Source organism: Lolium perenne, chromosome 6 (genome assembly GCF_019359855.2).
Source record: "Lolium perenne isolate Kyuss_39 chromosome 6, Kyuss_2.0, whole genome shotgun sequence".
Lineage (NCBI taxonomy): Eukaryota > Viridiplantae > Streptophyta > Magnoliopsida > Poales > Poaceae > Lolium > Lolium perenne.
In genome coordinates, this window is record NC_067249.2 from 34,655,082 (window position 1) to 34,681,736 (window position 26,655).

At 43.7% G+C, this 26,655-nt stretch overlaps 4 protein-coding genes across 6 annotated transcripts; 3 read left to right on the forward strand and 1 right to left on the reverse strand.

Annotated features, from left to right (window-relative positions):
• LOC127308369 (uncharacterized) lies at positions 1 to 4,395 on the forward strand. The gene is made up of 17 exons (XM_051339174.2): positions 1 to 143; positions 355 to 508; positions 709 to 759; positions 838 to 1,013; positions 1,094 to 1,171; positions 1,264 to 1,375; positions 1,512 to 1,596; positions 1,690 to 1,741; positions 1,823 to 1,884; positions 1,963 to 2,078; positions 2,198 to 2,319; positions 2,516 to 2,584; positions 2,671 to 2,728; positions 2,991 to 3,064; positions 3,173 to 3,221; positions 3,352 to 3,431; positions 4,096 to 4,395. Exons 2-17 carry the CDS (start codon positions 397 to 399, stop codon positions 4,156 to 4,158), a joined length of 1,359 nt encoding a protein of 452 aa, XP_051195134.1. The 5' UTR covers positions 1 to 143; positions 355 to 396; the 3' UTR covers positions 4,159 to 4,395.
• A 6,671-nt stretch (positions 4,396 to 11,066) lies between these two features.
• LOC127308368 (protein At-4/1) lies at positions 11,067 to 14,074 on the forward strand. Of its 2 annotated transcripts, none has more exons than XM_051339172.1 (8): positions 11,067 to 11,271; positions 12,040 to 12,145; positions 12,249 to 12,340; positions 12,886 to 12,963; positions 13,033 to 13,106; positions 13,217 to 13,350; positions 13,454 to 13,549; positions 13,695 to 14,074. In XM_051339172.1, the coding sequence occupies exons 1-8, from the start codon at positions 11,206 to 11,208 to the stop codon at positions 13,844 to 13,846; spliced, it is 798 nt and encodes a 265-aa protein (XP_051195132.1). In that variant the 5' UTR covers positions 11,067 to 11,205; the 3' UTR covers positions 13,847 to 14,074. The 2 variants fall into 2 exon arrangements, with proteins under 2 accessions (XP_051195132.1, XP_051195133.1); XM_051339173.1 differs by having other exon boundaries at positions 12,285 to 12,340.
• Positions 14,075 to 14,555: 481 nt separating this feature from the next.
• Positions 14,556 to 20,187, forward strand: LOC127308367 (serrate RNA effector molecule). Of its 2 annotated transcripts, none has more exons than XM_051339171.2 (12): positions 14,556 to 15,139; positions 15,262 to 15,311; positions 16,210 to 16,249; positions 16,440 to 16,514; positions 16,616 to 16,690; positions 16,797 to 16,844; positions 17,079 to 17,147; positions 17,239 to 18,048; positions 18,263 to 18,311; positions 19,136 to 19,263; positions 19,353 to 19,520; positions 19,918 to 20,187. In XM_051339171.2, exons 1-12 carry the CDS (start codon positions 14,640 to 14,642, stop codon positions 19,976 to 19,978), a joined length of 2,073 nt encoding a protein of 690 aa, XP_051195131.1. In that variant the 5' UTR covers positions 14,556 to 14,639; the 3' UTR covers positions 19,979 to 20,187. The 2 variants fall into 2 exon arrangements, with proteins under 2 accessions (XP_051195131.1, XP_051195130.1); XM_051339170.2 differs by having other exon boundaries at positions 14,557 to 15,139; positions 19,124 to 19,263.
• Positions 20,188 to 21,060: 873 nt separating this feature from the next.
• LOC127308366 (uncharacterized) lies at positions 21,061 to 24,081 on the reverse strand. The gene is made up of 4 exons (XM_051339169.2): positions 23,844 to 24,081; positions 23,648 to 23,755; positions 22,248 to 23,453; positions 21,061 to 21,499 (listed from the first exon to the last, which is right to left on the reverse strand). Exons 2-4 carry the CDS (start codon positions 23,674 to 23,676, stop codon positions 21,487 to 21,489), a joined length of 1,248 nt encoding a protein of 415 aa, XP_051195129.1. The 5' UTR covers positions 23,677 to 23,755; positions 23,844 to 24,081; the 3' UTR covers positions 21,061 to 21,486.
• Between the last annotated feature and the right edge of the window lie 2,574 nt (positions 24,082 to 26,655).

A 26,655-nucleotide genomic window follows, 5' to 3' on the forward strand; every position in this document is an offset into this window, starting at 1 on the left:
CTACTCTTTTGACCTTCCCCGCCCAAGGGCGCGAAACTGCTCCCATTTCCCGCCATCCTTCTCTGCCCCGCGCCGCTCCCACCTCTCCCTGGTCTCGGCGGCGGGCGAATCCCTCGGCGACGGCGGCGGCGACGACGCCGCAGGTGATTTCCGTCTCTCCCTGATCTTTCCCCTCCGCTCCCCCCCCTCCCCCCCCCTGTGCTAGCAGCGCCTCTTCCCCCCTCTGCCGTCGCTCCCCCTTTCGTACTCTCCCCTTTGTCTTCTCCTGTTGCAGTCAGATGCCGATTTACCTGCTCGCTTGCTGTTGCTGTGTGGTACCTTCTAATTTAACATATGCATCCACTATTCCATTAGGTTCTTGTTCACTACGCACGGTCGATCTAGCCCTCCTCAGACATGGAGGATAAGAGGGTTGATAACATGGAGATTGATGAGCACCAGCAGCAGCAAGGAGTCGGCGCTGCCCTGCCTGACGGATTCAACACCGACTACCTCCGAATCTACTACGGTAAGTGCCGTGCTGGAGCCAATTTTCCATACTAAATCATAGTAGTCGAACCGATAGGGTAAATGAAGCTGAAATGATGCGGCAGATCTGTATCCCTTGCACCACCTCTGCTACAAAATACAAAAGTATGGTGCAAGTTTCAACACAATCTGCTTAAGTTCAAACTCACAGCTGCGCTGATGGTTGTATCACAATTGCAGCAAAGCTCTTCCCGTATGGTGATTTCTTCAAGTGGCTCTCCTACGGAAATGGTCTGCGGTCACGCTTTACTACTTTCGTTTAGGTACTAGTTGTCTTGCTACGTGTTAACTGAATTTTTTTTTCTGTAGATGCAAAGCATCCAGGATGTGATCAGTCATACATTGGTCGCCGAGAGCTTTCGTTTACGCTGGAGAACGACATCTATCTGCGGTTCCAGTCCTTTGACAGTCCAGCTGAATTCGAGAGTTCTATCAAAGAGAAGTGCCCTTTCAAGATTGACATTGGACCTGTCTACAGTGTAGATGTATGATATAATGTCATTAAACTTTTATATGTATTATGCTCTGTGTGATGCTATTGCTCAGTGAAATTATTTTTTTGTAGCCTGCAAAGCGACACGCTTATGCCCAGTCTGGCAATAATGTCTTCGTACCAGTGGAGAGAGAGCTCATTTTCGATATTGTAAGAAACATGTCATGTTCTTTTTTTCCATCATTAGACCGTGATATCTTTATTCTACCGTTGCCAACTGTGATTGTTTTGAATATTCCCAGGATATATCTGATTATGATGATGTTCGGTACTGCTGCTCTGGAGCTGACACCTGTCTGGATTGCTGGCCATTAATGACCATTGTTATCAAAATCATGGATGCTTCACTTAGAGGCATGCTGTTTTGCTATTTTTAAGCACAAATGAAATTCACATTGTGCTATGGAATTTATGGATAGCTGACTTTAATTGCAGTCTATTGCTTTCTTGGCCTGCTTTACTTTAAATAATTGAAAGTATGTATTTACAGGTGATTTTGGTTTCAATCATATACTGTGGGTATATAGTGGTCGCCGTGGTGTCCATTGCTGGGTTTGTGATAGTAGAGCAAGAAAGTATGTTCAAGAGAACCTTGTTTTAGCTGAAGAAAACATTTGCTTGTTTCCTTTGTTTGTTGACCGTTAAATTTATCTCTGTTCCCCTGTTAGGCTCACCAATGAACAGAGATCTGCAATTGCCGACTACTTCCGTGTCTATAAGGTGGCACTTCTTGATTTATAACTCTTGGCCCCTCTCCACGCCTTTTTCTCAAATGTATACATCTGCATTACGTTTTTACAGGGTAATGAGAATGCATTGAAGAAGGTGTCGCTGATTGGGCCTGCCCTCCACCCTTTCCTTGCGTATGTCCTAAACATAACCATCTGTTGTGCTGTGTCTCTCGCAAATGTAGTTTATGCTGAAACTTTATGCTCCTGCAGACGGTCATACACTGATGTCCTAAAATGCTTCTTCGAAGACAAACTATTACATAGCCAGCAACTATTGGCATCAGAAGAGAGATGTCAGAAGATACTTGAACTTATTCCTGATGAAAGTAAGAAACAACCTTAAGAAGCTGAGACAATGTTCTTTAAATATCACTGCCATCGACATATTCTTGTTCACCAAGTATGAAATGTGTTGGACATTATCCTAAAAGTGTGTCATTTCTAGATGTTGCTAGTGAGCTCCATGACCGATGGCAAGGAAATAGACGGTCCTCTATTTCGAAGGAAGATGTAAATACAGCAAGATGGGAGCAGTTAAAGACAACCTTGCAGTCAGGAAAACATAAGGTTAGTGTTTAATCTCCCGCAATCCTATACACTTTTATTGCATGTGTGCTAGTTATCGATTTCTTGAGGGTTCAACACGATGTTATGTGCAGTATTCATGCTTCTGACTTCTAAATTATAGTTGCATTTTGTTATTCAACTTATCATGTTGAAATATAGGTTTAGTAACTCCTGTAAATTATTTTTTATGTCTCAGACGCAGGGGCTTCGCAGATGTGTAGAAGAGATTGTCTTCTCTTACACGTATCCTAGACTTGACATGGAGGTAAAAGAAAAATCATCACCAATTCATGTTCGTAGCAAGTGATTTCTTTTTTCTGTTTAGTAATGAAACTTGATGTTGTATATCAGGTGTCAAAACACATGAATCATTTACTGAAAGCCCCCTTCTGCATACATCCAAAGACAGGTAAAAAACTGAATAGACTTCTGATTCGGTTTATTAATTTAATTAGGGGTCACAGTTGCATACACCGTGTACTCAGCATGGGACTTATTATCCATTAGAAGTTTCTAGTATTACTGCTCTGAATGATGTGAATTTTTAACAAAGTATGGATTCACTGAACGCTTACATTTCTTCTTTTCAGAGCTGACTGTGCTCTCTTTTCTTTGGACAACTATATGGATGATAGCATTAGTTCTAACAACTGTTTTAAATGTTTCTGCAGGACGTGTCTGTGTTCCAATTGATCCCAACAATTGTGACGATTTTGATCCTTCGGCTGTTCCAACTCTATCACAGGTATTGTCCGTAGAAGCAAACATAAAACATATTATGTGCTATTTTTTTATTTGTGCCTTTCGATACTTGATCCAATACTGACTTGCTGAATCTACCATACATGCCCAGCTGTTAGGAGAGCTCAATGCTGCTGGTATGCAGATGGATTCTGAGAGCGGTAGGTTATTTACAAACTTGCACCTTCTGGGATTGTGCTTTAAAGTGCATCATATTAAAACTTGAAGATGACGTTTTTGTACCATACAACCTTATCTTGGATACTCCTCATAATCCTATTTGAATTGCAGATTGGGAGAGAACATCCCTTGAGAAATCCATCAGATTTTTCAGAACATCCTTTCTGCAACCAATGCTGAAAGCTTGCAAGGTATGTATTCTTTGCTGCTGTGTTTCTAGGGTCATATCACCATCAAAAGGCATTCATATTCAACAGTTTGAGCCATGTGAAATTCCTCCTCGATCAGCATGATACCCATAGCGGCATAGCCATAGGCATACGCAATACAGTAGAAGCTGGGCCAATCATGGGAGGATCTTCTTCGTACCGGGTTGATTACAAGCATCACCCTAGTAATTTTATGTCTTCTGAAAATTGGAAAAGCTCGTTTAGTTTCACTCAAGCTCTCTTCTACAGTTTAAACTGGAAGGATAAGTTTGACTGTCAGTTCGTAGTGTTATGCTCAGGCTGACTGTTCAGTACTGCTGTGGCATATCTGCTTGAGAAAATTTAATAATAGCAACTCTCTGTAAGTATGCGGTTTGTTTGGATAAGCCCCTGAAGTTTGTTTGTTGGCTTACCCAGACCACTGAACTTTTAAAACCAGATTAATTTATCCCCTCTAGTGGTTTTCGAGCTTCCATGTCATCCGCATCACATGGTTTGGCACTGATGACCACGTCACCCTTTCGTTAAGAGCAAAGGGGGAGTAAACCTGAACCATCTACTTGCTTACACGGAACCAGCACTTGGCTGTGTTGTGGTCCTGTCATTTTCTAAGTGCTGAAAGTCAGTTACCATTGTAATTTTGCAGGAGGAATTGGAAAGTGCTTATAGCGCGAAGCTCCAGCAGTCCAAGAATACCTTGAACTGGTAATATTTTCCATACACAAGGGCAGCAATGCCGACTCAAGCATCAACAACGTTCCACACAGAAAGGCGTCTAACAAGTGTACCAAGTGACATCCTTGGTGATCCTAGTATCATTCCATGGGAAGTGTGGAATTGCCCAGTTACCGCTGCAAAATGTAAACCCGTCGTCTGTTTTCTCAAGTTAGTTTTGACGAACAGCTGAACAGATGGTGCTGCACTATTCTATACATGTGTTTTCTCATGTCTATTTTCTCGCAGTAATTTAGTAAGCATGTTAGAGCGTGGTGCTGGCTTACCTTTGTGTCGAATCACTGGCTGGCTGCTATATGTGTGTCGTTGATTCTCCTCTCTGATGGACTTTAGTCTTTAGTGTCTTTTTTTCACCGGGAGAACTATATGTTCTTTGACGTCCACACGATCAGTAATTCAGGATTGTATGGTGTACACACTCACATCACCAAAGTATAATACTCCATCTGTCCCATAAAATATGTTGGAAAGTTATCAAAATTTGAATGTATGCAGATACTAAATAATGTTTAGATGCATCTAAATTTTACAAAAATCTCAGCCATTTTTCTTGGGCTAGAGAAAGTACTATATCCATTCCAAAATAAGGGACTTAGTTTTATCTAAATACAGGTATATCTAGACACATTTTAATGTGTAGATACATCTATATCTAGAAAAGCTTAAGTCATTTCAGAACAAAGAAAATGTGTATGAACGAAAAGCGTCACACTTGAGTTCTCTATTGGGGTGGAGCTACAACCATCTTCTTAACAATCCGACCAATTGGTAGTTCTTTATCCTCTCAACCTTTTGATAGCAATACTAAAAGACACGTGAAAATAGGGGAAGCGTTGGAGTGCAACATCATGTTCATTTGGATCCCTATTAGATTGAATATTTACATTGCTTGATTTCACATTTTCACCAAGAAAAACAAAAGACATGTCTTGAGATTTTCTTGTTCATGGGACCCAGTTCTATGAATCAAAAACTACTCGCGGAAAAAAATTGCTAAAGAAATCCCGTGAATCAATCAAAGATGTCGAATATGATTAGTTGTTTTCATAAAAAAAATGAAATACTTATGACATGAAAATGAGTACAATCTATCCATTGGAGAAAGTTTGGTGCAAGCAGTCAGCGGACATTCTTGCTCAAATAGGTTATGTTTAAATTGTTGTAGTTAAAAAGTTCATTGTTAGACTTTGGAGCGGGCCGGCGGTCTCCACGGTGTCACCGATCTACTCCATGTCCCTAGATAAATGGAATTTCTATTTCAAATCACATTCGAACATAGAAGAACGTCAATGGTTTCTGACAACATGAGCCAAACAAGCCAATACTCTTTCCATGATAAAATTAGTGTCTTAACTTTTTTAGGAGAAAAACCCCAATTTAATCTATGAAGTTATCACGGATGTGCGTTTCGGCCACGTACTTGCAAATCGTGAATTTTGGGTCACGAAGTTGCCATGCGTGAGTTTTTTAGTCACTCCGTGGGCAATTTTTTTGCAAATTGGCCCCTAAATTTTGTTTTTCTGATTTTCTGGTTCTTAGTTTGACTTTTTAGGGGGCAACTTGAAAAAAAACGATTGGTCACATCAACAAACTAACCGTGGCCGTGGCAGAATGGCCAAAACACTCGTGCGGGGAAACTTCTTGACCCATAATTGACGATTTGTAAGTTCGTGATCAAAGCGCAATGCGGGATAATTTCATAGACCATTGGAGATTTTCATTTCTAGATACATATATATCTATAACTAAAATGCGATTAGCTATATCTATATCTAGACAAAAGTGAGACACTTGTACTTCCTTCGTTCTAAAATAAGTTGCTTAAATTTGTGTAGATACGGTCTAGACATCTTTTTGTTGTATAATTATAACTGCATGTAGAAAAAAATGAGCAGCTTTTATTTATAAAAATAATGTAGCAGCTTTTATTTATAAGAATAATATATATACTCTCTCTATTCTCAACATCTTTTTATGAAGGGAGGAACTATATGTTAAAAACCGAAGGAATAGAGTCTTCCATATTTTTATTTGAACGTGGAAATTGCACAAACCACTCAATATTGTTGTCTATGTTGCATAAATCACTTACTTTTCACGTATTTTGCAGAAAATACCAACTTTACATGTAGTTTTTTTTGAAACCCATATATTAAGGTCAGCAAGCCGCCTCATTAAAAACCTTTCAGCCCCCTTCGGTACCCTGGAAGGAAAAGAGTGCGTCTGGAACTTGCTGCATGTGAAACAAAGTATTGTTACATCGTTGTGAACAACGTCACATCATTCATTACAAAAGGAAAAATAAAACTAGAGGGATCGCAGTCCCCAAAAGTAGAAATATTTGTATCAAAGCAAACTCTAGCTAACTCATGAGCTACACTATTTGCCTCACGAAAACAATGCTTCATAGTAATCTGGCCAATTCTACTAGCAGTGATGAAACAGTCTGCTAAGGTAGCAGTGTAGGAGCTCCAGGTTTGCACTTCTCCATTAAAAGCTTGAACCAGTTCCATGGAATCTGATTCTATAGTCACAGGAGAGCAACCAATCCTCTCAACTAGCTGGAGGCCATGTAATAATGCAGAAGCTTCAGCCGATGTTGCATCACCGAGATTTTGCATCAAGGAACTTGATCCCGCAATGGCTTCACCCTTATAGTTGCGGATAATCACACCTGCAGCGCCATATCCATTTGGAAAATAACAAGCATCAATATTCAGTTTGTAGACATATGATTGTGGCTTGCTCCAAATCACTTTCTTTGGTTCAGCATTTTTATAAGCACCACAGTAATTTAAGGGCTTGAATAGAGAAAGCAGTTTGGGTCGGATAAGCAATCTTTTTCTCCCTTCACAAACCCCCTACTTTGCCACCATATGTACCATGCTCCAACACAAATTAACTCCTTCAGTTCTGTTATATTATTACCGCCTTGCACAAGGTTTTGGTTTCTCAAAATTCCTTCGAGAACAACTGAGCCCGAGCGGTCCAATAAAGCTGAGTTAATAACATCAGTTAGCCCCAGAGAATGCCAGGTTTCCTTCGCTCTTCTGCATGAAAAAATTAAATGTAGAATGTCCTCAGGGCCTTGAGAGCAAACCGGACACTGTGGTGACACAGGAATATATCTGTCTGCTAGGATTGTCATGCCAGGAATTGTACCATGAAGGGCCTTTCATACAAATATTTTGATTTTGCTTGGTATGTTCAGTTTCCAAAGAATGTCCCAAACTGGATTCAGAGATGCTGGTCCTTGTTCATCCGCTCTATTTAACCTTCTCCCATTACAGTGATTCCATTCTAAATAATAAGCAGACTTTACCGAAAAAGAATAGGACTTTGTTAGGTGCCAGGCAACGAAGTCCTCATCCACATTCTCACTCAGGGGAATCCGAAGTATTCTGGAAACATCAATTGGATTGAAATTATCAGTAAGCATTTGCTCATCCCATTGCATTGTATCCAGATTAATTAATTCATCAACAGTTCTTAACAGAGTCTGACCCCTTGGTGTTAGAACCATCCGGTCATGACTTAGAGGTACCCAGGGGTCTAACCAGATGTTTATTTTTTTCCCTGTTCCAACTCTCCAAATACATCCCCTCTTAAACGTTCTTAGACCCGCTATGATGCTTTGCTAGGTAAAAGAGGCGCCCTTCTTCGGTCCAGCTTTAAGGATATCACAGTTTGGGTAATACTTGGCTTTCAGGACTTGAGCACAAAGTGAATCAGGTTTTGTAACAAGTCGCCAGCTCTGTTTTGCTAACATGGCAAGATTAAAAGCATGTAAATCATGGAAGCCCATACCTCCCATTTTCTTTCGCACACACAATTTCCACCATGCCATCCAGTGCATTCACTTCTTCTCCTATGTATCTCCCCACCAGAAAGAGGCCATTGCATCAATCATCTCCTTACAAAGCTTCTTTGGTATATTAAACACAGCCATAGCATATACAGGAATAGATTGGATAATAGCTTTTAGTAGTATTTCCTTACCTCCCATTGACAAGAATTTTTCTTTCCATCCTTCTATCCTTTTGATGATCCGTTCCAGAAGGTATAAAAAACTATCAGATCTATCCACCCCAACAAGAGCAGGGAGACCTAAATATTTATCAGAAATTGCCTCTGTCATAATATTTAGTTCAGAACATATTTCAGCTCTCACATCAGGATCCACATTAGGACTAAAGAATATGCTGCATTTGGCTTTGATGACCCACAAGTATAGGGGGTGTATCGTAGTATTTTCGATAAGTAAGAATGTCGATCCCAACGAGAAGCAGAAGGTGTTGACAAGCAGTTTCGATGAAGGATTCACTGTAAATGCTCACAGACAAGTATTCAGGGGGTTTTGATGCAGCAGTTGAATAAAGTACGAGTAAGTAAAGTGCGAGAGAAATAATTGCAGCAAGTGGCCCAATCCTTTTTAGCACAAAGGATAAGCCGGTTTGTTTACTTATAATGACCAAACGTTCTTGAGGACACACGGGATTTTAGTCTAGTGCTTTCGCTTCATATAGCTAATTAATCTTCATTGTTTTGATAAGTGTTGTGTGGGTGAACCTATGCTAATGCACCGCCCTTCCTAGGACTAATACATACTTGTGATTATACCCCTTGCAAGCATCCGCAACTACAAGAAAGTAATTAAGATAAATCTAACCACAGCCTTAAACTCTGAGATCCTGCTATCCCTCCTGCATCGATATACCAACGGGGGTTCAGGTTTCTGTCACTCCGGCAACCCCGCAATTGGCAAACGAGTACAAGATGTATTCCCCTAGGCCTATAAAGGTGAAGTATCATGTAGTCGACGTTCACATGACACCACTAGAAGAATAACACCACAACTTAAATATCATAACATTGAATATTACTCAACCATGATTCAGTACTAACATTTAGACTTCACCCATGTCCTCAAGAACTAAACGAACTACTCACGAGACATCATATGGAACATGATCAGAGGTGATATGATGATGAATAACAATCTGAACGTAAACCTTGGTTCAATGGTTTCACTCAATAGCATCAATAACAAGTAGAAATCAATACCGGGAGAGTTTCCCCTATCAAACAATCAAGATCCAACCCAAATTGTTACAGCGGTGACGATGTGCAGCGGTGGAGACGGCGGTGATGATGATGGATATGATGACGATGGTGATGGAGATGATGTCCAGCTTGATGACGGTGACGATGGCGTCGATTTCCCCCTCCGGGAGGGAATTTCCCCGGCGGATCTCAGCCTGCCGGAGAGCTCTTTTCTCTCTGGTGTTCTTCGCCTCGCAGAGGTGGCTGTGACTCTTCGCGACTGTCCCCCTGGAGTTTAGGTTTTCGGAACGAAGAAATACGCGAAGGAGAGGAGGCCAGAGGGGGCTGTGGGCCCCCTCCCCACAAGGCGGCGCGACCAGGCCTTGGCCCGCGCCGGCCTGTGAGGTGGGCCCACGGTGGCCCTCCTCGGCTCCCCCTTCTGGCTCCCTTCGTCTTCTGGAAAAATAGGATTTTTCATATAAATTCCGTCAATTGTTGATCTTCCGAAATATTGCATTCTGACGGCGCTTTTTCCGGAGAATCCACGACTCGGTGCGCGATCCTCCAATAATCATGAAGCATGCAAAAATAGATGAAATAACATAAGTATCATCTCCAAATATGAAATATATCAATGAATAACAGCAAATTATGATATAAAATAGTGATGCAAATTGGACGTATCAGGCTTCACTCACTAGTTGTCCTGAACTTGCGCAGTATTGATCAAGAACCTGTCTCAATGAGGTTGCATTAGTCATATCAGATTTCATAAGGATAAGGGAATCATCAGTAAACAGTAAATGCGACACTGATGGAGCATTTCTGCAAACCCTGACACCTTCTATGTCACGAACCTCCTCTCTATGAGCTAGAAGACTTGAGAGCCCTTCTGCACAAAGTAAGAACAAATAGGGTGACATGGGGTCACCCTGCCTAATCCCTCTACTAGGCACAAATTCCTCTGTCTCTTGATTATTAAATCTGACCTTGTATGTGACAGAGTGGACAAACACCATAAGTAGAACCACAAATTCTTCATGAAAACCCAATCGGATCATCATCTTTTCCAAAAACACCCATTCAACACAATTATAGGCCTTATGCATATCCAGTTTTACTGCACAATAGCTCCATTTACCTTTCTTCTTATTTTGACTTTACATGTAGTTGGTTGCACAGAGATCCAAATCAAGGATTAGACTTGTTAACCGCAAATCTGATAGCCAGGGCCCATAGTGAGTGATGATGTGGCATCCACGTGTCATCAACTATTCTATTTTTAAACCTTAAAAATTATGAAAATTTCAATATATGGAACAATATAAACTAACAAATCTAGAAAAGTTTGAAATACTTTAAAATATTTATCACTTTTTGTGAGATATGGTTAAAACTTGGGTTCAAATTTTTCAAAAAGTTCTAAAAAAATATAGTATTTGAAACAATATGACATAAGTAATCTCGAAAAGTTTGACATAATTTAAAGCCAACAAGTACTTGCCATCTTGAACTTACACCGCCTTCAGCCACCATACCCCTCGATTTATATTATTTTGTTTATTTGAAAATTTTCAAACTTTTAAAAATTCTTGAAAAAAACTAGTTTATGATACTCAGGTGCCACATCATCACTGGCCGTGGACCCATTCGTCAGATTAACTAGCTTAATCTCAAATTTGGATCTCTGCGCAACCAACTACATGTAAAATTGGTGTTTTCTGCAAAAGACGTGAAGAGTGAGTAGTTTGTGCAACAGGTAGAAGTGAGTGGTTTGTGCAATTTCCTCTATTTGAATAAATGAATCTGAAGATGAACCCTAAGATGCAAAATTACAAATGTACCCTCGCTGCCTCGTCCTTGTACTCTTTCCGGAATTCCGGTCACGCGCGCCCGTCGCTCGCCGCCGCGTCCCACCAGACCAGCACCACCACGACCAGAGCAAGGGCAACGTGGGGAGGCCAGGAGAAGCGCAGCAATGTCGGCGGCGGCGGGGGACGAGGAGCTGGAGTCGCTGCTCCGAAACTTCCACCGCTTCTCCCAGGTCAGTCGCCAGCACCGCCCCGCGCTGCGCCATCCCGCCCTACCACCGTCCCGCTCCGGCTGGTTCGCCCTTTGCTCGCTTACCGCTCGCCGCGGGTCTTAGGGATTCGGGGCGAGGCGCTGCAGAACTCGAGCCGTCTTAGCAGTTCACTCCTGAGCCCTGAACCTTCCGAGGCAACGCCGACGCAGGGCGCTCAGGTGTTGGATGAAATGCCCACAAGATGGCGGGTCTCTAATAGATTGATAATATCCGACTAAATTGGAGGAATCGAGAGAAAATATCGCGTATAGGGAGTAGTTTGCCGTATTTGCATATGTTTGGGTATCACCTTCCAGTTGAATTACATGCTTGGCCAATGCTGCTGACTGTGGTAGTCGATTGGTATGCTGAAGAACATTTTCGTGATATTGATAATGGAGATATGTTATTGTGCTGGGAAAGCTTCAGAGTAGTTCAATCTCAGTGCTCGATTCACTCTGTCGAACTCGAACACACTGCAATTGATTCCTAGAACTGAGATGTTATCCCAATGCCCAAGTGGCCAAGTGCTCAGCAAACCAACATATATGCAGGATAGTCTGCGGGGCAGGGAGAGTGCTATGTGTGATTTCTACTGTTTTCAGAGCTCAAGTGTTGCCACAGATGTCCAGTTTACCAGTTTTCATTGCCTAATTAAGGAAGATATATGGCCTACCTATATCCAAGTATTTTTTTTTTTCTTGTGCTCTGTTGATGTTATGTTATTCACTGGTCCCTTGTTTTGAACAGGGGTATAAAGATGCAATAATGGAGGCCCAGGCTTTAAGAGTGAACTACAGTTCTGAATCCAAGAAGCGTAAAGCCCTTGAGTCGCATATTGCAGATCTCAAGAGAGGTTTAACTGAAATTCCAACATTTTCCCGTAGTTTGGTCTCCGTTTGTTCCTTTCCTGTTAAAATCGTGCAGTATGTGATGATTTTCATTGCTTCCTGTGGTAGGAAGAAGAATTGAGTTGGATATTTTGTGTTGTGCAGATAATGAGCGATTAAGAAAGCTGTACACTGAAACTTTATTCAAGTTCACCAACCAGGTAGGTTGCTACTTACTGTAATACTAAGTGCAGTTACAATGTTACATGAAGGTTGGCATATGTATAATACTAATATGATTACATGACTGGATTCATTTTCATCATCAGATGTTAACTACTTGATGTATATGAAGTTGATGATCTCAACTTGGTTGGTGAACTTGAAATTTTACAGTACAACTTTTTTTATCTCTCATGATATGAGGTATTTCCATCATGAGTGACTCTTTTGGCTGTCATTTATACCTGCGGGATGAGATTGAATTGATGGAGTACTATAGCTTCTTGTGTTTTGACACTCTGGGCTCCAGCTTACTCTTCTATTTTCCAAGGAAATAGTTTGAACAAGTGCGTTGGAGCTGTTGATTGTGCTTACTTTCATTCTGTAATAAACTTTAAATTGTACAGCTTGGTCTGATTTTTCTGCTTGGAGCTTGAAAGGTGATAATAGATCAACTTTAACGTTTGGAGAAGTGCTAGGTTTTATATGCAACGTAATCATGTCCGTCAAACTCTGGACTATTTCTGACGCACTTGTTGCTCAGGTGAAATATCACACAGAATGTCAAAATCTGAAGGAAGAATTAGGAAAAGCAAATGGCAGATTGCTATCCATGGAAGAGGTAGTCAACTGCTTTGCAAGCTTCCAGTTAACCCATGAAACCAATCTAACAAGTGTTTATTTCAAACAGGAGTATAAGCAGGAAATCGAACAGCTTAAGCATGACAGTGAAAGGAACAGCAATGCCCTGGAGAGCAAGCTCAGGTAAAAGAAAAGGTGACAGATTACTGTATAGAGAAGCGGGAGATCCAGACCAAATTATCCTGTTGACTGTTTTTGTGAAAACCGAAAGCACTAACTTTCACTACAACCAGCTGCGCCCTTGCTCAGCGAGCCACCGATGAAGCTATGATAGGGCAACTCAAGTCAGACCTGGGAGCTCATAAGGCTCACATCGACATGTTAGGTGGCAGGTTGGAGCAGGTCACAGCTGAAGTGCACATGCAGTGTAATGTTCTGAACTTCTGCTCCATGCTGAAGCAGTATTCATGCTTTGGATTTTGCCGCTTGTTCTCTCATGATGGAAAACACCTCCTTTGCTCCTGGTGCAGATAAGAACGATATCCAGGACTTGAACGACGTGATCATGGTCGAGCAGGAGGAGAAAAACGACGTGCAGAGGAAGCTTAAGAGCGCGGAGAATGAGCGTAAGTTTGATCTGGACCGGTGAACCGAAGAAACGAGTCTGTGCGAACAGCACGGGCTGGAAAGAGTTTTCGATTGTTAGTTGATGTATGATCATATCGGTTGACTACCACATGTTGACTGCATTTTCGTGTTTTGATGATCTAGTGAGGATTATGAAGATGAAGCAGGCGGAGCAGCAGAGGGACTCGGTGGCGGTCCAGCACGTGGAGGCTCTGAAGCAGAAGGTGATGAAGCTCCGCAAGGAGAACGAGTCCCTGAAGCGGAGGCTGGCGAGCTCCGAGCTCGACTGCTCGTGAGCCATGACTGACGAGAGCCGGCACATGCTGCCAGGTTCCAAACCCTTGGTCACCACAATAGCAGTTTGCCTTCCCTCCCCAAATCCCCATGTACATCCATCCATCCATACGCGTCACCTCACACCGTCACAGTTTTTTCTCTTGTTGATTCAGAAACGTTATATGGTCACACCATCAGATGTTAGACAGTTCTGACCGCTGAATGAAATGTGTATATGTGGTCTGGAAGGAGCTGGACAGTGTGGATATGTTCAGCTCATACATTGTAACCATGCCATTCAAATCACTGGGTAGTCTTCTTGCCCTGCCCTGTCACCGGTGCTGCGCTGGAGTACAGTTCATATCCCTCCATTGAATCCACTCGATCTCCTCACGTTCTTTGAACGCATCATCATCGTTATGGCATCTGAGATATCGCGGATCATTTTTTTGGCAGCCTTTGGTGGCTTTGCACTGCATTCACTGGCCTGGCATGTATTGCATCATGTGGTTGGTTTTTTTTATGGCTGCCGTATGGTCTAGAAGGATCGAATAAATAGGCCCATTGGGCTTTCCGTTCCTGGCCCAGCCCAAGCCCGTTAGCCCGACCTCCGCTCCGCACGAGTTCCCAGAAGCGACACAGCCGCGGCGTGCGCGCTACTCCTCCTCCGGCTCTGATCGCCTCTGCAGTGGGTTGCAGCTTTTTCCCTCGCTCCCTCTCCCTCACCTGCTCCGCTTCCATTTACTTCCTCTCCTCCTTCCCCACGCATTCTTCTCCTCCATCTCCGTACGAACCAACCCTGGTCACGTTGCAATGGCGGGCCGCGCGTGCTCTCCCAGAGACCTGCTGCCGGACCGCGCGCCGCCCGACCACCGTCACGCGGGGCGCGGACGACGACGCGGGGAGGCGCTACCCCCGCCCCCGCCGCCCGGCTCGCGCGTCGCCTTCCTCGACCGCTGGGAGGGCGGCGCGGACGCGGACGCGGACGCGCTCCCTCCCCCACCCCCGCTCGGCTACTCCCGCCTCTTCGTCGACCCGCCGCGCGGCTCCAGCCCCGGAGCCGACACCCAGGGCACGCGCGTGAACGTGCCGCTCCCGCCCGCTCCCCCGCCCGTCACGCTCCGCCCCGAGCGCGTCGTCTACCGCCTGGAGTCCGACTCTTCGCCGCGCTCCGGCTCCGGGAGGAGCAGCAGGGCCTCCAGCCCCAGCGCCAGCGCCACCCTGTGGTCGCCACCGCCCTCGCCGTTCAACAAGCGGCGCCGCTCCCCGCCGCCACGCTCGCCGTCTCCCGGCCCGCCGAAGCGCCTGCGCAGGTACGCCGCAGCGCACTCGTTTCCCGGCTTCGGTGTCGTTTTCCGGCACTCGTTTCCCGGCTTGCCGAGCTAACGTACGTGTGTCTGTGTGTTTGTTTCTGTCTCGGCGCTGCTTGCTGCAGGTACTGGCACGCTGGAGGCCGCGTCGAGTTCACCGGGCATCGCCCCTCAGGTGAGCCGGCTCTGACGAGGTTTCACGTTTTGGGTCGCATGCATGTCCAAACCCGGTTCCTTCTCTGCGTTGTAGAACAAGTTCGCACAACACGATTGACGACAGCTAGCGAAACAGAGTTTTCAGGGTTCTCGGTCTATGGCGTTGTCGTATGTTTTGGGATGGTGAAGCCATAAATTGGACACTAAACTTGATTGAACCCAGGTCGTCACACCTTGCTGATCCACCGCCACCTCGAAATATGCGACTGTGCTTTGAGATCAATGCAGAAATTCTTTACATCTGTCACTCTTGCGCCAAAAGACTTGTATCGACTGTCATGTTGAATTTGGTTGTCAGTTTAGCTGCTCTTGCAGAACTCACCTACGGCCTTCCATCCCCAGCTCGTGACACAAAAGGGGCGTCGGGGTTTAAGCTTGTCTTGTGGGGGTTTAAGCTTGTCTTGTGAGGGTTTAAGCTTGCATGTGGCTATCTGATGTGATTGCAGAGTTTTTCAGCTTTGCCCTTGGTCTCGTGCTCTACATTACACACTTGCTACTTTATAACTGAAGCACTAGTCGTGGCTTCCTAGGTTGAACAACTGTTCCTTGGATCAAGAGTATGATAATTTATTCCCAAACGTTTGGGACAAGTTTGAGTCGACATCGCTACTTGTCAGAGGAAGATGGGAGATCAACACTAGGACCTGTTTTTCTTTTTCTTAGTTTACCTCTACAAACAAACATCTACAGTTCTTAGTATCAAACCATGGGAATTAACCTGTTCTACTACTAGCCTGCTTATACAGAAGGAAACAACAGCTATTGTTAGCTGACAAGCTTCATGCGTTTCCAGATCATGCGCGCATTACAAAAGGTTACATTTCAGAACTTTTGATATTTGCTTGCTGTTATTTCAGATGGGCCTGCTTCCAGTAATGGTCAAGATATAACCCAAAGGTATACAAATGCTGCCTCATAATGGATATATTTGATCTGCTTAGTATGTTAATTTGCTGTTATTAGTTCCTAAATCCTCAAGCCATGTGTATTTTATTATTCTCTCTCGGGTTAGGTATGTCTCCTTTTGAAACCCTGATAGATGATACTTACACTGCATATGATCGTATATGATTCTGAATATTTACAGTAAAGGATTAATGACGTACAAACACTTTATCCAAGCTCTTGAAGATGATGTTTCACCACATGAAGCTGGCAGAAGGTAATCAAGCTCAATTTGAGCTACTGGTACTAGACCCCGGCCTATTTCAGTTAAGAACCACCTAGTTGGTTAACTATACCTCATTTTCCATGGTTAATTAGGTACCAAGAATACAAGACAGCATACATTACTACACAGAAACGTGCCTATTTTGATCTCCATAAGGATGAAACTTGGTATGTTAAAATGTTTTCATCTAGAGGTGTTACCGTGTTAGCTTACGCTCTCAAGAAATTATTGGTTTGTTTTTATTCATTTTGTTTTGTTGGATTGTAATTGCAGGTTGAAAGAGAAGTATCACCCGACAAACTTGTTATCTGTTATTGAAAGGTGAAATGTTTGCGACCTCTCATTCTATAAATGCTTTGATTACCGTCACGAATTTTGGTATTCAGGCTTGTGTCGAGTAGCATCAACAATGATGGTAAAACATCAGAACTAGATGGAACAGCTATATGTGTTATTTTTTGTTTCTTATTTTTTCTTTGCACTTACTTAAGTTTAGCTTTTCTGTTGCTAGTTGAACTTTGCTGATCATTGCCATGTGTTATTTTGTTAACGCAGGAGGAATGAGTTTTGTAAGGCTGCAGCGAAGAATTTTATTATTGATTTGCGAAGTGGAACTTTGGACATGTGAGATACATCTCTAATCCTATCATATTTTGTGTTATGAATCTTCTAGTAGTATGTTGGTTTTGCTGATATCCTTATTTTCTTGGTGTAGTGGTCCTGAAATGACTGCTGGTGGAGCAAGCAAATCAGGAAATGACAACGATGGAAGCTATGGGAATGCTGAAGATTATGGTAACAAGAGAAGAAAGAAGGGAAGAGGTCACCTAAAAGTAGGGCCACTTTCAACTGCTCCAAAAGCTCATCCGGTCAGTTCAAAGTATCGACGAATTCAAACTGACATAGATCAAACTCTAGCTTTAGTGCAAAAGCTTGACGCGGAGAAGGGTATTGTTGGAAACATTCTGTCAAGTGGTGGTGATCATGGCAAGGCAGATCTTGACAGATCAAATGTTGGATCCACAGGGCCTATAGTTATTGTCCATGGCTTAACTACTGTCAAGGGCCTTGATGGTGTTGAGCTCCTTGACACTCTCCTCACTTACTTATGGCGTATCCATGGCGTTGATTACTATGGCATGTCTGAAAGGGAAGATGCAAACGGTTTTCGTCATGTGAGGGCTGACAAAAAAACTGCCAGTGCATTTGACATTAGTGCTGCTGATTGGGAGAAACAACTTGATTCATTCTGGCACGAAAGACTGGTGAATGGCGATGATCCTCTAGTTGTATTGACTGCCAATGACAAAATTTATGCAGCAACTCTTGAAACTCTGGAACTTCATGTGAAGAAAATTATGGATGAGAATCGTGGCTGTAAGTATGGGTGTGGAGCCAAGGGGTGTGGAAAAGTTTTCCATGCTCCTGAGTTTGTTCAAAAGCATCTAAAACTCAAGCACCCTGACTTGGTCTCTGTGTTGACTTCGGGAGTTCAAGATGATATCTACTGCCAAAATTACATGAAGTATGTATCAGTGTAACCAGATAGAAGAAAAATTATACTCCCTCCATCCCGAAGAGGATGTTGCAACTTTGTCTAAATTCGCATGTATCTACACGCTGACACGTGTAACCTGCGTATGTAGACAAAGTTGAGACATCCTTTTCAGGAATGAGGGAGTACTATTTTAAAATCTGTCAAAGTGTGATGTTTCTCCTCTTGTTTCTTCTTGATGCAGTGATCCAAATGCCCCAGGTGGAGTACCAGTTATGCAGCAACCTGAACAAGTGAGAATGCCATTTAGTTTGTTCTCCTTTGACTGATATGCTTCTCAATATTTTCTTATTTATATACTGGCCGGTGGAGCGAGAAAACTTTGATGCTTGCCTGCATAAACTTTAAAAATAAGCTGTGTGATTGCACTGTAGCAAACTATTCATTCCTTCTACAATGTGCTTCCTCAAAGAATTTTTTTCTTGCTTCTTTTGTTGTATATCCTCATTATCAATGAGTTGGTGAAATGCTATAATTATCCGCACATGATGGCCCTCGCTAATTACTGGCCAAGTATTTGTTGTAGATCTTTGAACTTTTTGTTTCCACATTTTAGACTACAAACTAGGCAGATTACTCTTATCTCTTTTTGTGTTATTAATACTTAGTACATATTTTTGTATATATATACATGATATCTTTTGCGGGAGCGTATATGCACATGCTATTGATTTATTTCCTTAGTAAGGTGGCTATTAAATCTGACTTTCTATGAATACAACAATAAGACGATTTCTGTTGGTAAATAACCCCTCCCACTTCCAGTTACCTGAAGTTTAACGGTACCAGCTTTTACTAGAAATGTTAACAATTAGTTAATCTGATGCCATACAAAATTTACATAGTACTTCCTGCAAGGCTTTCGATGCATTGTATCTTGTGATAATATTCAGGTTCCGTAACAATCCTAATAACCTTTTCGTTTGTTTTTTGCATCGCCATTTTCGCCTTTGTTGCCTCAGGGAATTTACATCTAAAGCGGCAGTGATTTTTATTAAAGTGGTAAACCTGAAGTTTCAACATTTTTAATAATTACTGCCACCAGTTATATGTGCAGGAGAGCAACAGAATGAGACGAATGCCTGATGAGCAGATAGTAGGCGCTATTGACGTACAGGGTTCAGATGCCCCATTTGTCCCTGAATTCTCCTCTTCACCACTACTAATCCCTGTGTGTGGTGCTGGGTAGGTTATGTTATGCGAGTTAGCTAGTAATTTAGTAACAAAGTCCAGCCAGAAGCCCAGAATACTAATGTTGGCTGCTCTTGTTTTAGCCCATTTGGTCCATTTGTTCCTGTACGACGAGATATGGCCATTCAAATGATGCGAGAGCAAAGACCTCCAAGACCAAATGGTGCTCGGGGTAGGAAGGAATGTTTGATGCCGGTACCAATGATGCCCATGTATCCGTATTTCCCGCGCAACCCTCGTGTTTTTCGAAGGTAAGTAACACTCATCTGTTCTAGTACTAAGTTTTGTAAGCTGGTAACATTTTTCGATTTCTGTACTTTCTCAAGGATTAGATAAGTAAGAACCCAAAATCTGCATTCAAGGTCTTTGTGTTCCATGTAATGACTCTTTGATTTTATGCTGAATTTTCTCTTTACCTTCAAAAAAAAAATTTCTCTTCAACCCTTGTATGTTCAGCATTCAGCAGACTTTATACTCTGTACTTGTTTAGCATCATGCAGTTTAATTGTAGAGCTGAGGAATTGTAATCACTTTGCTGTTCACTCTTACCGAAGCAATTTCTTCTGTTAAAAAATATTGAATCTAGTTCCACACTGCACTTTAAAACTCGATGAGTTTCTGGTAACCTATTTCCGATCCTGCTCGCAGTTACGAAGATCTTGATGCTCCTGGGGAAGAAGTCACTCCCATTGACTACAGAAGCATGTAGGGCATCTCCTGCTATCCACTCTAATCTACTGAGGACCCATATAGCTAATGTGCCCCAGGAAGCATGAAAAACTGACACGAAAGCAAGTTACTTGCTGTTCCTGTGGCAACGGTGACGGCAGACAGGGAATAGATTTCTTTGTGGTTCTGACTGACATATGATGCCTCGTCATTCTGTTGGTCTTAATTATGTCCTTTCCACTGCAACTATATTATATCTACCATAGCCGTCCATCTGCAGTAGACAGAATGAGGCCCCAAAGAAACATTTCAGTTTTGTATTAGACCTACATATTGCTAACTGCAACCCATTCTTCAATGGTGACCGGAAAACACTTTGAGAAAATGCCACAAGTAACAAGCAGACAAGCCGAGCGCAAGTAGAGCAGACGATGTACTGACTCAACACACACGGAATGAACATCTGATCGCAGAGAGTAATGGTAGCATAGGATATACTGCCTCCGTTCGAAAATAAGTGCCATAACTTTGTCTAGATATGAATGTATCTACTACCTCTGTCCATAAATAGATGTCTTAGATTTATCAAATTTTAAATGTATATAGACACTATTTAGTGCATAGATACATCCAAATTTAGACAAATATAAGACATCTATTTATGGACGGAGGGAGTAATATATTTTAGATAAAGTTGTGACACTTATTTTAGTACGGATGGAGTATACGAGATCCTCCAGTTACATCTCATCCTAATTTCTAATTAGTTCATCTACTAAAAGTTATAATGAGGGCAGTTCTAGACACTTATTTTATTACCGAGGGAGTATACGAGATACTTGAGTTACATAGCATCCTAATTTCTAATTAATTCATCTACTAAAAGTTATAATGAGGGCAGTTAGAACTGGTAACTAAGGAAATGTAGCTTGTTACCCCCTCCGTCTAAAAATAGGTGTCTCAATTTTGTCTAAAAATAGGTGTCTCAATTTTATCTAGATACGGATGTATCTCCAACAAAAAATGCATCTAAATACATCCATATTTAGACAAAAGTGAGACACCTATTTTTAGACGGAGGGAGTACTATTATTGATGCCCTGGTCACTGATGGCATAGATATCATCCAAGAGCTTCCTCAAATCCTTCTATATTTTTTTAGATAATGCAAAAACATCTTGCGTCTCATTGTATTAAAAAGGAAGAAATGGTAGTTTAGCCCAGAGGGCAGAGTAGTACAACATGCACACACACTCACAAGAAGAAGACGTAATGTATGTCCCAAACTGATGGGAATACAGCACGCATACTCAACACACCCACACGAGCATAATTACCTGCCTCAGCGCTGATTAAACCCAAGAAACTGGGCAGGTTCGGCCGAGCGCAATCAAATGTATAATCATTGCAGTGCTTCCACAGCATCCACAAGGTAGGCAGCAAAGGTACTGGCTAGCCTTGCTTCAGCGTCTTTGGAGTTTCATGTCTGGCCCTGAGCCACCAATCAAGCAGGGTGTCCCAATGTCAGGGGAGCTGCAAATCCTTTCTTCACATGCCATTCCTGTTTCAAGGAAGAGAGGAAGGATCAGGATAGAGATAATTCAGCATCAGAATATCAAATGGATCAATTAAGAATACAAGTCGCTAATGCTACAGTAGTTAAATACTATGTGCGCTCAGAAGTCAAAGCAAGGTATCTGTTCATACAAAGTTTTCTTAGTAGCTCCAAGGATACAGTTTAAATGCCTTCATATTTCAGAACAGTTCCATTGTAGAGTTCGCACTCCAGTAAAACAAACCTCCCATGATAGAACATATAAATGGCATGCAAAGATAAATTAACCATTTTAGCTTGGATTATTCACTTGTATCATATAAAAGGAATGTTTTCATTGTACATATAAATCATGCATATTTACCATATATGCTGGTCTATGTCTCATGAGAACACAAGTTGCTATTCTTATACAATTCGAAATGGGTGTTCGCTATTATGACTGCAAGCAAACACCTTCTATTATCGCCAGTACGATACACACGTGTTTTCAAATCATGTTATGGCAATCATTCTCAAATGTTGTTTAGGAATCAATAATACACCTAACACCACCCAAAAGCTAATAACAAACAACGTGATGGAGCATCACCATGAAGCAGTGGCAACTCTTTCAAAATTAATCGATTGCTTCGAATGTCAACACCAAATAAGGTAGTATAAGATTAACATAATGCGCACATCACATGACTTTGTAATGTTGACAAGAACAACAACAATGTACAGATATAACATTCAAAGGACAAAGACAAACCTTGCAGGATCATCGTCCTTAAGTGCAGGAAATACGGGAGGCCAGATCATCCTAAAAGGGTGGATATAACACAGACGTTGATTCTCTTCCGTTGCCTCGTACACTTTACGTAGCACCCTGCGCTTGATGTCCAAGTAGAGCGCACACTGACCAATCTTCAAGAACACAAACTCATCACTATCCCCCAACTGGCTTACCCTGATAATAGCATTACTATGCCCATCCTCATCCGTGGCGTCGGACATGCTCGGAATATCGCACAACTGACGCAAACATATGGTATCCACCAGCAACCAGTTGTCTCCATTGTTGAGCCAGATGTGAAGTTGAAGGTTCTTCAAATGCATGAGATAGACCTTGGAATCATCATCGCCCCGAGACAGCATGGTGTTTTCATTGAGATACTCCACTCCTTCCGGAAGCGGAACCGTGGAGAAACTCGAGCCCTTCAAATCCAGCACGAGGACGTCGCCCTCGTCAACCCTCCTCATGTAGACCTTGCCGTCGACGAGCAGAGGCTCTACGTCCAGCCTTGTATAGCTGAGCTGCGTCGCGGCCGAGGTGCGCATCTGCCAGGAACCATCCTGCAACGTGTACATGTTCATGGTGCAGAACCTGCGCTTCCTCCTGTTGGCCTCCACCGAGGAGTAGACGTGCGACAGGCCGTGGACTTGTCCGTTGGAGTGCAGGCAGATGAAGAACGAGGACAGGAAGGAGCCGTCGAACTGGTCCTGGTCGGTTGGGGCCGCGGGTAGGAGGAAGCTCGCCATGCCTCTCTCTGTGGATATGCCGTTCCAGAAGCCGCTGATGAAGGCGTCGGCGCTCCGCTGGGTGTCCCTTTCTTGTTTCTGGTAGGCTTCCAAGTGGCGGGCAACGGCGGCGAGCTCCGGTGGTAGCGGAAGCATCGGCACGAAGCGTGTGCGGATCGCCTGGTATGGCACACCGAGCGTGAAGGTGTCGACGCAGAAGCCGAGGAGGCCGGGAGGGTTCAGCTTGCGGAAGCCGCGGAGGAAGGCCGGGTCGGCGGCGACGCCGAGCCAGCGCTTGCAGACGAGGGCGGCGCGGAGGAGGCTGGTGGGGAAGCCGACGCGGACGATTATCAGGGGCAGGAGGTTGTCGTCGTCGATCACCTTGGATACAGACACCGGCAGCGGCGGCTGCGGCTCCGCCTCGCCATCCGCACACGGCTCCTCCCGGCGATCGGCACTGCGAAATCGATCAAGCGACAGAGGAATTCAGATCGGGGTCAGAGCAATGGACTGATTTTCTCCAATGCTGTATGCAGAACAAATTAATCTGAGGCGCATTTTGGAACACTCATCCGTCCATTTTAGGATGGATGACATAATAATGGATCTCGCCGTCCGGGGAGAGAATCGAAAAGGGATAGCGGATCTCACCGTTGGGCAAGAATCTCGGCAAGATCCATCAGGTGAGGAATCTCGTCAGGATCCGTCAGTTGGAGAATCGGAATTCGGAATAATGGATCTCGCCGCTGACGGTGACAACTGCCCAGCAAAAGTAAATGCAGATAAGGTTCAGAAGAAATGAAACGAAAATACTCGATTGGGAGAGATGAGGAAGGAGAGAGCTCACATCAAAGCTCCATCAAACTGAACGGGGGGGAGAAGGAGCGTCGGTCAGTGCCGGAGACGAGTGACTGCGATCGCCGGCGAAATCTCGGCGCTCCTCATTTCTTCTTCCGATCGGGCGTTCCCATTGCGTAGTGTGAGTGAGTGGGGCAGAGTTTCTTGCCTGTGACTCGAGCAGCACTTGGGCAGGGCGGAGTTTCCTGCGTAGTGTGACTGGAGCAGCACTGCCTAGTGGAGTTTCTTTCCTAGCGTGGACCAGAAATATGTGTTTTTCCGCTTGGCAGTGTCAGCTAAGGCACATCTACTAGTTCAGCCCGGTAGAGCAATCAAGGTCCAACTAGGACGGCCCATATTATGTTTCTTGCTAGTAGTATTCAACCTGAAAATCCTCAGACCTACAAAAGGATTCTCAAAAAAAAAAAAAAGACCTACAAAAATATCCAACTACAAAAATCCTAGAATGAGCTAGCTATATTCTATAGAGAAAAAAAAGAAATACATGGATATCGCATTATCATCTTAACTATGCAATTAGCATTTCCTATTCATGTTTTTTCGAAAAAATTTCCCATTTATGTACCACACATGTGTACTACTCCGCTAGCGTAGCTTGCCAAGGATCTCTAGTGGGCAAAACACAAAACATCATTGTCCCGGGAAGAAGGCTTAAAATCTTGGGATTTCTATTTTCGTGCCCCTGGTTCGTTAGTTGTACTCAGTTTTCTCCAGTCCCTTAGTTTTTTCTCAGTTTTTCCCTCCTCTAGTTTGAAACACGCATAAGTGCTGGAACGGCCGGTAGCCGTCAGGTCAGAGGCCTTGACCGTTAGTCTGACCGGGTGGGGCCGCATAGGGGCAGCTCCTCCCTGACCGTCTCGTGCTGACGGGTAGGGTCAGGAGACACGTCGGAGCAGCCATCCATCTATCGCTGACATGTGGGCCGTTTTATGTCATGATTTTATATGCGTTGCTGCCAATGACAAATGGGGCCGCTCTATAGGGCTGCCGCAGTCAATGACCAGTGGGGTCGTATATTTTTCACGAAAATACATATATTGCCGCTCTGTGTGGCTGCCGCAGCCAATGACCAGTGGGGTCGTCTATTTATTTAGAGAAAATCATATATTGCCGCTCTGTGGAGCCTCCGCAGCCAATGACCAGTGGGGTCGTATATTTTTCAGGAAAAGACATATATTGCCGCTCTGTGGGGCTGCCGCAGCCAATGACCAGTGGGGCCGTCTATTTTTCAGGAAAAGACACATATTGCCGCTCTGATATATGTCTTTAGAGAATATCATAGAGAGAAGCAACAAGTTCGCTAATTAATTATTCTTAAGCTAGACCGGAGAACCGCTGGCAGCTCGTTCCCCACCGTCGGACGGAGCAGCCATCGCCGGCGCCTCGTCGCGCCGCCGGCGCTGGCCCCCGGCGGCGGCAGTCGGCCGGCGGCGCTGCCCGTCAACCACGGCTCCCGCACTTGTTTCGTCCGCCCCCAGTGTTCCCACCGCAGGAAAGTCCGCCGCAGCGGATCCACCGCCCACGACGACCGGGATTTGTTCAGCGCACCAATTGGTAGTATAGCTTGGTAAGACCTCCGCTGCCTCCCCGCCCCTAATCGATTCGGTTCCCGTAATTTATTGGAGTTTGCGAGTACGAAATAGTCCTCAATGTCTGGTCGTAGCGGGTACACCGGCGAGGGTGGGGATTCGATCATGTCGTGGCCACGTTCTACTTCTCCTACCTCGTCGGAAGTGCAGGTATCTAGCTTCAGCTCTCTGTACTACCGTTGAAAGTTCCGCCATGGCATGTTGGAGTGATTTCAGTTGTTCTTTTTTCCATTATTGTTACAGTTAGCCAGGCAAGCCGATGATCCATGGTACATTGCATACCAAGATGAATCAACCCAGTGGTGTAGCCAGAGGATGGATTTGGAGGAGAAGGTGACCAATTTAGGTGATGAATTGGCCCGTAAAAACCTGATGATATTCGAGCTGAAGCGTATTGTGGAGGAAGAAAAGAATAATTCAGAGCTTATTCGCAAGGAGAAGTTGAGAGTTGAGACAGATCTTGCCGTATTTGATCAAGTGGTAGAAAATCTAGAACATGAACTTAAAGTGATGGGAGAGGAGAAAAGTAGATTCATCTGTGTAGTTTTATTAGGTGTCATCTCTGTCCTAGCAGTTATGTGGTTCTGGTAGACGATTTAGTATAGAATTGTTATTCAGTAGATGGCTCTAACCACTGTATTTTGTTGTGGCTCTAAGCACTGTATTTTGGCGTACAATTTCCTACTTGTGCTAAGTAATGCGCACGATAATTTTAGCATGCATGAACATTTTATAAAAGTGAAGGGATCCCAAAAGTGAAAGCATGTACCAGCCTCCGGATCAAATACATATCAATATCTTCCCAATCAAGTTGGCATAGAATTCAAATCATACATACGGATGTACATGGACACATCAAGAACGTGGAGAAGCTTTTTTTGAGACGGAGGTAGTAGTTCGAACAATTTTTTCCCAATTGGAAATTGAAAAATACAAATTTATCATAATTTATCCCAATTTGCGGCGTCGAACACGGCCGCGCAGCGATGGGCAAGAAAGGCCGGGACGACAGGCGGCTGAGGGGTGGTCATCTGCGCCATCCGTCGTTGAAGCGATGTTATCGGCGATGGCTTCAATGTTTGTGGCATCGATGACCAGTGTCGGAACCGCCGCTGTCTTGGTGTACTTCATCAGCGACGGATCTGCGGAGGGCTGGATCGGCGGCTTTGCAGCGCGGTTGTAGACGATGGCTTCAATCGTCTTGGCATCGAT

Bases quoted from the DNA above. Each gene is read 5' to 3' on its own strand.
- LOC127308366 (XM_051339169.2), bottom strand. From the start codon at position 23,676: ATGGATCTTGCCGAGATTCTTGCCCAACG. The intron at 23,454-23,647 runs GTGAGATCCGCT...TCGATTTCGCAG, and splicing joins GCCGAGATTCTTGCCCAACG to TGCCGATCGCCGGGAGGAGC.
- LOC127308368 (XM_051339172.1), top strand. From the start codon at position 11,206: ATGTCGGCGGCGGCGGGGGACGAGGAGCTGGAGTCGCTGCTCCGAAAC. The intron at 12,964-13,032 runs GTAGTCAACTGC...TATTTCAAACAG, and splicing joins GATTGCTATCCATGGAAGAG to GAGTATAAGCAGGAAATCGA. The intron at 13,107-13,216 runs GTAAAAGAAAAG...CACTACAACCAG, and splicing joins GCCCTGGAGAGCAAGCTCAG to CTGCGCCCTTGCTCAGCGAG.
- LOC127308367 (XM_051339170.2), top strand. From the start codon at position 14,640: ATGGCGGGCCGCGCGTGCTCTCCCAGAGACCTGCTGCCGGACCGCGCG. The intron at 18,049-18,262 runs GTATGTATCAGT...TTCTTGATGCAG, and splicing joins TACTGCCAAAATTACATGAA to TGATCCAAATGCCCCAGGTG. The intron at 19,264-19,352 runs GTAGGTTATGTT...CTCTTGTTTTAG, and splicing joins ATCCCTGTGTGTGGTGCTGG to CCCATTTGGTCCATTTGTTC.
- LOC127308369 (XM_051339174.2), top strand. From the start codon at position 397: ATGGAGGATAAGAGGGTTGATAACATGGAGATTGATGAGCACCAGCAG. The intron at 509-708 runs GTAAGTGCCGTG...TCACAATTGCAG, and splicing joins CTACCTCCGAATCTACTACG to CAAAGCTCTTCCCGTATGGT. The intron at 2,729-2,990 runs GTAAAAAACTGA...ATGTTTCTGCAG, and splicing joins CTGCATACATCCAAAGACAG to GACGTGTCTGTGTTCCAATT.